The sequence below is a fragment of the Colobus angolensis genome, unplaced genomic scaffold (genome assembly GCF_000951035.1).
Source record: "Colobus angolensis palliatus isolate OR3802 unplaced genomic scaffold, Cang.pa_1.0 Scaffold144, whole genome shotgun sequence".
Taxonomy (NCBI): Eukaryota; Metazoa; Chordata; class Mammalia; order Primates; family Cercopithecidae; genus Colobus; species Colobus angolensis.
Window position 1 is genome coordinate 3,692,533 of NW_012114533.1, and position 10,309 is coordinate 3,702,841.

The window sequence follows — 10,309 nt, forward strand, 5'->3', positions numbered from 1 at the left end:
GGGGCCGGCGGCGGGGAGGCCGGGGCCTGCAGGCCCCCAGTACGTCAAGATCCGGACTCCGGCCCGGACTACGAGGCGCTGCCGGCTGGAGCCACTGTCACCACGCACATGGTGGCAGGCGCCGTGGCAGGGATCCTGGAGCACTGCGTGATGTACCCCATCGACTGCGTCAAGGTGAGACCTGCACCGGGCTTCGAACCCGACCTGGGGCTGACCCGACCCCTGGGTCTTGTCCGGAGCCAGGATCCCGGCTGAGAGCCGGAGCCGACATGGGTTCCTTCCTGGCTCCTGCCACTACCACACGATTCGAACCGACACTCCATTCAAGCAAGGTCCCAGCTGGGAGTTGATCCCAGTCAGGATCCAGGACCTATTTCTAACCGTCAGTGAAATCTGAATCGGGACTCAGGATCGAAAATCTGTCAGCCAAAGCCCTGGACCCCACCTGGGACTAAACAGGAATAGGGTGGGATGGGGTATCCCGAAGCTCAGGTAAGTGCTACTAACTCGATTAAGGTGAAGCCAGCTGGCGTGACCCAGACCCTGAAATGGATCTCACGGCTTGAGATGTTTTCTGGGCTAGTGCTTTTACGAACTCCTTACTGTATCTTCCTTTACTGACGGGGCAGGAACCCGAATCTGGGATCTTTCAGCTAGATAAAGGACTTACACGTTAAATCTTAACACATGAGTGATTGGAAATCATTGTGCAGTGAGAATGCAGAGTTCCAGACTGGAAGTAATATGGGAAAGATCGTATTCAGGAAAAGGTTTCAGTTTCTCTGTGAAGCAAGCGTGATACCCCACCTATTTCCTGAACATGAAAATTGAGCTGGGATTAGGACTGTATGTGCAGGGAGCACATCAGCCTCCAAACAAGAGAGATGAAACTGATAGCAATTTCTTTGGCCACCTGAAGTTGACAAAAAGGGAGAAGTTGCCTAGAAAGGAAATGTGACGGTATTAGAAAGTAGATGTAAGTATGAAGACAATGGAATGAGATCAACAAGAGGACACAATTCTTGTGAAAGTATAATTGCATTCACAACCAAGCAGGATGATTAATGTGTACAGAAGTCAGGTCCTTCTGAAGAAAGCTGGGTGAAGAAAGAAACAGATTATTGTTCTTTACAGTTCTTATTCTTGCATTAATAAAGGTAGCAGCCACTAAAGGTGAGGACTGAATTGAGGGAGAGGTAAACTAGAGGGGACTGTTGATATGACAAAGACCGATACCTCCTTTACATGTTAAGGGTAATAGTCAAACAGTAACCTGGCAGCTTTTTGATTTATGTTTTCTCGTCAAATCAGGAAAGTGTTATGTATTCAAAAGGAGGAGAGAATCAAAATGCAAAGTAGATCCCTTTTACCTCCCTCTGATTCCAGTAGTGTTTCATGTTTTCGTTAGTAATGTGGATAAGGAAATGGGGGGAGTGCTCATTAAGCTTTGTGAATGACAGTAAACTGGCAGGAGTATTTTAGCACAAGGTAACTCCTAACAAGGGCCATATCCATTGAAAATGGGGTAAATGCACTTGACTAAAATGAGCATTAGAATGTTAAATGCCCTTGTCAATTGGGAGAAATAGAAATAAACAGTAAAATCCATGAGAAGTAACAACATTGAAATGTAAAACGAGTAAGTACAAATAAAAAAGATGCATACATTATATGTATAGACTCTAGGTTGAATGACTTGTGAATTAATAATGCCGTATATCCAAAAGTTAATATAATCTAGCTCCCTAGACTTAGACTAGGGAGTGAGTGCAATGTGAGTAGAGTGCAGGGTTTAGGATGCTGTTTTTCTGGATGAGTATTGAATGGAAAACAGATCAAAGAAAACCATGAAAATTATTTAATGGCTTGAAAAATACAGTGTAATAATTGATCTTAGAAATATTACTGTAACTTATCAATTTAACCACTGTTCCATTATAACATAATGGGAGGTTATCTCCTTACTCCATATATTTACATAGTGCTATTGTTGCTATAAACATTTTATTAATCCCTGTTAAAAATGCTTCTAGAATATTTGGGTGCATGTCCTTAAGGGAGGCAAATCTTTGCCCTGTGACAAGATGGAATTGATTTTGCAGGAACAAAGACTATTCAGAATCAAATATGGTGAACAAAGTGGGAGGTCAAAATGGGTAATACTGCTTGGCGTCAAAATAAGGTGGGACTTGAAAGCAAGGAGACTGCTTTACTTCTGAGGCCTATAAACCCATTGAGGAAACACCTCTGAAAGAGAAGTTCCAGAAAGGTTTTGCATAACCACAGCATTGCTGGAATAAGTCAATTGTAGCCTTCCAAGGTAACTATTTTGAAGAACAGTTCTTACTCATTTACATAAGCTTTGGCATTTTGGTTTTTTAAAAATTAGTCATACAACATTGCAGTTATATCTGAAAGCCCTCCATTAAGGAAATAATGATTTGAGAAAAAAATGCTCAGGAGTTGTCAACAATAATGAAAGCTTATTTTAGAAGGCTCATTTTGACTTGCACTTAATGCTGGGATTTAAATGACTTAGAGGGAAAAACTAGGTGAGGCCAGTATGATTTAGTGTCAGTGAGTATGTTAAATGCTTTTGTGCAGGCATGAAAGTAAAATTCAAATCCCTTCCTTCAGAAAGGGCTTCCCAGTTTACTTGTTCCGGCAGTTATTATTCTTCTTTTAATAAGTGGATGGTGGGGAGGAAAAGCAGCCCAGTCTTTAAGACTGGAGGCAGGTATCTATGTTGTTGGAGCCTAAAGGGCAACCATAGTGTTTGCAAATGAAAGCTGACATTGCCTCTTGGCATGCAAGCCTGTCCATCCTCAGCTACTTATCAGGGTCAAGTTGACTTTAAATATCCTTGAGAGGGACCATGAGAAGTCAGTGTAGCCTTGCTGGACCATGGTTATTCAACCAGCTATTTCCATGGCCATAATGGAGAGGCTTGGGAGCCCAGATAAATCCCAGTTTCCTTTTCTGGGCCTCAGAGGCAAGCTCCAGACTTTATCTACGGGGACAGATTCTGCAACCCAAAACAGTCAGAACCCTTCTCAAAATCATCTGGCTAAGTACCCACCTATCATCAAGCTGCTGTTGTTGGCTCTGAAGTGGTGAAGCAAATATCCACTTATATAATAAGGAGGGGAAGAGCAGAGGGAGATAAATCTCCAGTTTCCAAATGTAAATGGTATCTGTACATATTCACCTGTGAAAGGTTAGGAAATGGAAACATTAGCTTATTTGATTTTCTTGCAACTAATAATAAGTGTTCAGTGATCTTGTGTGCCAAGCACTATCTGAAGTACCTTACATACATTTATTCATTTAATCTGTGAAGCAATTTGATGAAGTAGAAACCATTTTCATTATTTTACAGTTGAAAGGAGGCTTAGGGAACAGTTATATAACTTGTCCAAGGTCACAGAGTTTAAGTGGCACAGTTGTGGTTTGAACTCAGTGTATCAGACTCTCAAGCCTTCCATATAGCTTCCCAAAAGCAGATTACAAGAACCAGGCAAGGCACAGAATTTCACAGTAAAGCTTGTCCCTGAACATATGACCTTCAGATTAATAGTGGGACATGTAAATCATTATAGCCACAGAGAAACTTTAAAAGGAAAACAAAAAATACAAAATTAACCCCGATTTATTAGTGGCTAAGGACAGTTAGTTGCCCATGTATATTTGTGAAATGACTTATACAGGAGGCAATGCTACCATGATCTGTAAATTCTTAGATATGAACAAATATATCTTAGAATCATTTTGAATACAATAAAGATCTTTATATTTCTAGCACCTTATAAATTACCAATGGCTTTTACATACCTTGTCTCTTTTAATCCCCACAACAGCCCTATGAGCCAGTCATTCTTGGCCTGTTGTTATAGATGACAATTTTGAAGCTTAGAGAGGTTAAGTGACATACCCAAGATCATACAACTAGCAAAGCTGAGGTTCAGACTCAGGCTTTTAGACTCAAATGTGGCTTGTCTTTTACCAAACCACTTACTTCTCTACTGGGTTGTTTGACTTTTCTCCAAGCCAGGTCGAGGTTTTTCATATTGAGATTTTTCAGAAATTCTTACTTAGATATTTCATCTTTCTGTAAAAGGCAGATTTATTGGCCCACAAATTTGAGGAGCCATATTTATTTTTATACTTGGCATAGCTTATGCCCAGGTCCTCCCCATAAGGGTGTATTTTTATCGAGTTAGAATTGTTGAGTTAGACTTAGATGTATGTATAGAATGTTCAAAGTAGCTTCCCACAATCTGGTTTTCTCTTGGGGGTGAGGAGTTCCAGGCCTCCGAAGCCATACCTTTCAGAATTGGTAGCCAAATACACCATTGACTGCGGCAGAGCAATGCAATTTCTGAACATTCTGAACATTCTCCCTATACAAGATCAGTTTTGAATAAATGCATGGAAACACGATAAGCCAAGAGGCTCAATTTATATTTGCTTATTAGTAGCTCTAGCCAGCATTTGACCCGTAGTCTCTATGAACAACTCTTCTGATGGATTTTATATGCCTTGTGTGATGTGAAAGATCAGTAAACAAACCCTTTATTGGAAATACATGAGGTTTTGTGGGGGGAAGTAGGAAAGAATGTATCAAATTGTGATAAGTGATACCGTATAGAGTATTTCTGATTGACCACCAGTAACTAATCTTTTAAGCTTCCGGTTTTTTGTTGGTAGCAGGCAGGAGAAAATAACCAGAGGAATGTGGATTGCTTGCAGCTAACTGGGACCTGTTCATCTGGTTAGTTTCTTTTCTCCCATGATCTTGAGGAAAGGTATTACTCTTGGATTCCAGTTGGCCAAGAGGAAGGTTGAAGCTTTTTTTTTTTTTTTTTTTTGAGATGGAGTTTTGCTCTTGTTGCCCTGGCTGTAGTGCAGTGGCTCAAACCAGCGAAGGCTCACTACAACCTCCGCCTTGCAGGTTCAAGCGATTCTCCTGCCTCCTGAGTAGCTGGGATTACAGGCGCATACCACCATGCTCGGCTAATTTTTTTGTATTTTTAGTAGAGACGGGGTTTCACCATGTTGGTGAGGCTGGTCTCGAACTCCTGACCTCAGGTGATCCACTCGCCTCAGCCTCTCAAAGTGCTGGGATTACAGGCATGAGCCACTGTGCCTGGCCAAAGGTTCAAGCTTTTAATTCCAAATAGAATCTAGTGATTAGATTGATGCAGAAATTTAAACTGCACTTGGGCGTCACGTGCTCCCATTGGCTCACCAGTGATTGTAGCTGATACAGTTATGTGACAAAAGATTCATTCATTCAACAGACAAATCAGAAGTGCTTATTGTGTGTCAGGCACCAGACATTGGTTTTTCTTTTTAGACATTGATTTTATATTAACTATTAGTTTCCATGTTACTTTACCTTGAAATGGGTCAGTAGATGAGAAATTTTCCTGGGGAAACACACTCTTTAGAAAAGGTCTAATTTAGGGAGGTGTTTCAAGTAAGATTAATTTTCCAAATTTCAACAAAACTTTGTCAAGGAACATCATACAAAGTGTCTACCCTACGCTTTTATTCCAATCATTGAATCCTTTAGAGAGATTCCAAGGATTATGTTTCACTGAGACTGATTTTATTTGCTAATGCCAATTTTGGGATTTAATCAATTTAGATTAGAAATCTGGAAGGGCCCTTCAGGATTGGAGACTAGATTGGTTTCTAGCTAGATACTCCCACCTTTGCAGTTTCAGGGTAAACTTTCTTTCCCAAGAAATAAAATCATCTATTAAGAATGCTACTTCTGCCAAGACTCGGTGTAGACCCAGCCGCCATTACCAGATAGTCTGAAAAAGTATCAAAATGTTAGCCGCCCCTCAGTGTGTGGTCATGAAGCAGGGCCAGGGGCAGTCTTTAGGTATAAAGCATAAAGTATGTCATAGACAGTAAATACCTGAATTTAGAATCCATCTGTGAAGAACTGTCAGCTTGAGTGTATTAAGGCACAAAAGCAACTTCTGAAAGCTTGATATTTGTTGCTGGGGCTCTGAATCATTTTGGAGTACCAGGACACTTAGCAAATGGTGGTATTATTTTTTCAAGGAAAATAATGATGTTCCACTCTCAGGGTCATAGATGACTAGAAAAAGAAAGGTCCAAGGCTTAAAAGAAAGATCAGCCATAGATTGGAAATAAGCTGAATGTCAGATATCCCTCTCACAGATGGGCACAGCTCCATGTAGAAGGTCTGCCCAGTGTGTTGAGGTGGGGTGAGAAGTTGGCATTGCTGACATTGCGCTTCTCCTTGCTGTAATTTCAGACCCGGATGCAGAGTCTACAGCCTGACCCAGCTGCCCGCTATCGCAATGTGTTGGAAGCCCTCTGGAGGATTATAAGAACGGAGGGCCTATGGAGGCCCATGAGGGGGCTGAACGTCACAGCAACAGGCGCAGGGCCTGCCCACGCCCTTTATTTTGCCTGCTACGAAAAGTTAAAAAAGACATTGAGTGATGTAATCCACCCTGGGGGCAATAGCCATATTGCCAATGGTATTGAGCCTTCCTGTGCTGGTTCCCCCACTTTCCCAACTCTTTGGGCTTTGCTGCTGTCAGTGCTTTCCAGTCTCAGCATGGTTTGGAGCTGAAGCTTTGGGCTGGGATAGGCCAGATTATAAGGGAGGGACTTCCAAACCTGATGTTCTCAGACAACGGGCCGCTTCAACCCTGCCTTTTCCTTTGGGGCATCTCAACAAAGGGTTACAGTATCCTCCCTTACCTACCAGCTTGACTTGTTCCTCTCATCTCCCTGGCATCAACTTCTAATGCCCTGGTAACGTGGAGACACACTGAACTACCCCCAGTGTATGTTTCATAGTTTTATGGTGTCCTGCTCCTCAGGGCAGGATTGCAGGCGACCCAGCCAGCCACCCAAGGAAGATACTAATGAAGCCCCTGCTTTTCACCTCACCTTTTCAGGATCCCAACTCACCAGAGGCAGTTTGTGTTGTTGAGAACATGACAAAGTGAATGGGGGTGGGGCCAAGGAACTACATGAAGAAACCAGAAGGTTGTATGGAAGTAAGAGAAAGGATAGCAGCCTAGGGCTTCAGGACTGGCTGGAACCAAGTTGAGTGTGGAGAGGGTGAGGGGCAGAGTAGTTCAGGACCTGAACGAAAGATCTTTATAGACAAATGTTATGATCTGCAAATGGGTTCTGCAGCAGGACAGAGGTGGGATTCTGTGGTGAGATTCTATGAGATCTGACTACCTGGCACCTGTATCTCCCTCCACTGGTGGCAGGTGATGTGCTGGCATCCCTAGGCAGCAATGTGTCTGCTTCCTGTCCGGGGCGCTGCATTTATTCTCAGAACGATCTTTATTGATGAGACCTGAGCTGGCCTTCCTATCATGGATGTGGAATGCATTGGTGACCTTACAAAGTTGGTGGGAACAGATACTTCCCTTCTTAAACAGGAGTTTAGGAGCAGTGGGTCCCCATCTTTTGGACTACCTCCTAACGTTACCTTGTGGTGTAGCACAGCCACTCCCCTTCAGTGGGGAACTTCAATGAGTTGGTCATGCTCTCTTGGCCTTACATGTGGCAGTTGTTTTCTTGTTTGCAGGTGCGGCCGGGTGTGTGGCAACATTACTTCATGATGCAGCCATGAACCCTGCGGAAGGTAATGATTCCTCAACCTATCACTCTGGGCAGCTGCACCTGTGTTTCTTTCCAGTTTGCAGAAGAAAGAGCACATCAGTTTTGGTGGGAAATTCTCTTACCTTGTTTTACCACAAGAGGGTGCTCCCTCCATGTTTTTGGTAGTTAGGAGGCACCCTCTTGGACAGGAAGCAGATTCACTGGGATTTCACTAATCCTTGGGGCTTCCCTAGAAAAAGATACGGCTCCATGTGGCCTGTTTTTGGGCTTTCCTGGGAGTCTCCTTTGTAGTAGATTTGATCTGTCCTGAAAGTTTAGCAGGTTCATTTTTCTTCGAAGAGGTGAAGATGGATTCTTTTTTTTTTTTTTCTGCCCCCTTATGATTTGCAGGAATTGACACTTAAATATATTGCCTTTCTTATCGGAATAAAGCTAGTTGGGATAGGAATGAAAGGTTAAATTGTAGAACTCAGTCCCTGCATTTCTACTGGGGTCTTGGCTTTTCAGCTGGAGGAAAATTCTCCAAAAACTCTCCATGTGAGGATGAACAAATACGAGGGGATAGCATCGTTGCCATGTTTTTTTTTTTTTTTTTTTTTGAGACGGAGTCTTGCTCTGTCGCCCAGGCTGGAGTGCAGTGGCCGGATCTCAGCTCACTGCAAGCTCCGCCTCCCGGGTTCACGCCATTCTCCTGCCTCAGCCTCCCGAGTAGCTGGGACCACAGGCGCCGGCCACCTCGCCCGGCTAATTTTTTGTATTTTTAGTAGAGACGGGGTTTCACCGTGTTAGCCAGGATGGTCTCAATCTCCTTGATCCACCCGTCTCGGCCTCCCAAAGTGCTGGGATTACAGGCTTGAGCCACCGCGCCCGGCCCGTTGCCTTGTTCATTTTCTGTCTGGGCAAGGCCATGGGGTGGACAGAACCAAAGCTAAGCTGAAGCTCCACAGAGCTCACACCATGTTATCTACTTGAGGGAGTGGGAGGTGTTTGAAAACTAAAGCCAACTCTTTTTGGCTAAGAATCTTTTCTTTGGTAGCACTTCTGTCTCCTCCCCTCTAGGAGGATCACCATCTCATATTTTAAAAGTTAGGTGCTCTTTGTACCTGAGGATTGGGATTGTTAGGGGCCTGTGTTCATGATAATGTTCGCTGTCATGGAGTCATTTCTTGTTGGGAGTTGTAAGAGGGTAAGATTAGAGATAGGTACTTAGTTCAAGAAGACTCTCTGGAGCTCCCAAACCATAGATAAGTCCTGTGTGTGTGAATTGGCTGGCTTTACAAAAGTCCTGATGGAAGAGGGTTTATTGTTTTTTGGCTCGTTACCAACCCTCTGCCTACTCCCTCCCCTCAAAAAAGGGAAGCTGACTTCTCAGGTTAGCCAGCAGCTCACTCATACTTTTTTCTCTCTCTATTCCATTGGCTGATCGGCTGACTTGGGACTCTGAATCTGGATAATCTCCATCACTGGTTGGCTGCTGTCACCATTTCCTTCCTTGATGATGGCACTACTAGTGGTCAAGCAGAGGATGCAGATGTACAACTCGCCATACCACCGGGTGACAGACTGTGTACGGGCAGTGTGGCAAAATGAAGGGGCTGGGGCCTTTTACCGCAGCTACACCACCCAGCTGACCATGAACGTTCCCTTCCAAGCCATTCACTTCATGACCTATGAATTCCTGCAGGAGCACTTTAACCCCCAGAGACGGTACAACCCAAGCTCCCACGTCCTCTCTGGAGCTTGCGCAGGAGCTGTAGCTGCCGCAGCCACAACCCCACTGGACGTTTGCAAAACACTGCTCAACACCCAGGAGTCCTTGGCTTTGAACTCACACATTACAGGACATATCACAGGCATGGCTAGTGCCTTCAGGACGGTATATCAAGTAGGTGGGGTGACCGCCTACTTCCGAGGGGTGCAGGCTAGAGTAATTTACCAGATCCCCTCCACAGCCATAGCATGGTCTGTGTATGAGTTCTTCAAATACCTAATCACTAAACGACAAGAAGAGTGGAGGGCCGGCAAGTGAAGTAGCACTGAACGAAGCCAGGGGTTCAGATGACACTGCTGCATCCTGCTCACATTCTCTGTCTCCTGGAATGCTCCCGCCTCAAGTGGAGTTAGAAGGAAGGTAGAGGGGCTTTCCCCCAGGATTTTGGTGTTTCGACTAACACCAGTTCCTGTCAACCTCTGTTGCCACCACCTTTCCTTCCAGGCCCTAAGCACGTGCAGCAAAGCACACCACAGCACCTTTGATAACCTCTCTCCATCCTGGGCCTGACGACCTGCTCTAGACTGTTATAGAGGGATAAGCAGCTCATTCCCCTGGTTCCTAATAAAAAGCCTTTAAATTAAATGGTTAATGGTTTCATTGGGTTTGTCTTGCTAAAGGGGAAGTGAAATGCTGTTAATTGTTCTTGACTTTCCTTTAAGCATAAATCAAGGGACCCAAAGGAAAGGTTTATTGCGTATGTCTGTAGTTTTTGTTTTCTGCTGATTTTCATGACGACTTAAGACATTAGTAGTAGGCCCCAAGCAATCTCTCTGATGGCTAGAACAACAAGCCCTTGACAGACCCCAACCAACCAGATGCTCCAGATGCCCACCATCTTCCCTAGGGCGGTAGTGCAGTGCGGAAGAGGCAGGTCTCTGCTCTAATTCGCAGCTCTGCTTGCAG

At 44.2% G+C, this 10,309-nt stretch overlaps 1 protein-coding gene across 1 annotated transcript in view; it reads left to right on the forward strand.

Annotated features, from left to right (window-relative positions):
- Nucleotides 1-9,988, forward strand: part of SLC25A28 (solute carrier family 25 (mitochondrial iron transporter), member 28) — a 65,930-nt gene extending 55,942 nt beyond the window's left edge. Inside the window, exons 2-4 of the mRNA XM_011935566.1 lie at nt 6,296-6,524; nt 7,598-7,654; nt 9,144-9,988. Coding sequence (XP_011790956.1) covers nt 6,302-6,524; nt 7,598-7,654; nt 9,144-9,661 — 798 coding nt within the window. The 5' untranslated portion in view covers nt 6,296-6,301 and the 3' untranslated portion in view covers nt 9,662-9,988. The remainder of the gene's footprint in view (nt 1-6,295; nt 6,525-7,597; nt 7,655-9,143) is intronic.
- Nucleotides 9,989-10,309: the final 321 nt, after the last annotated feature.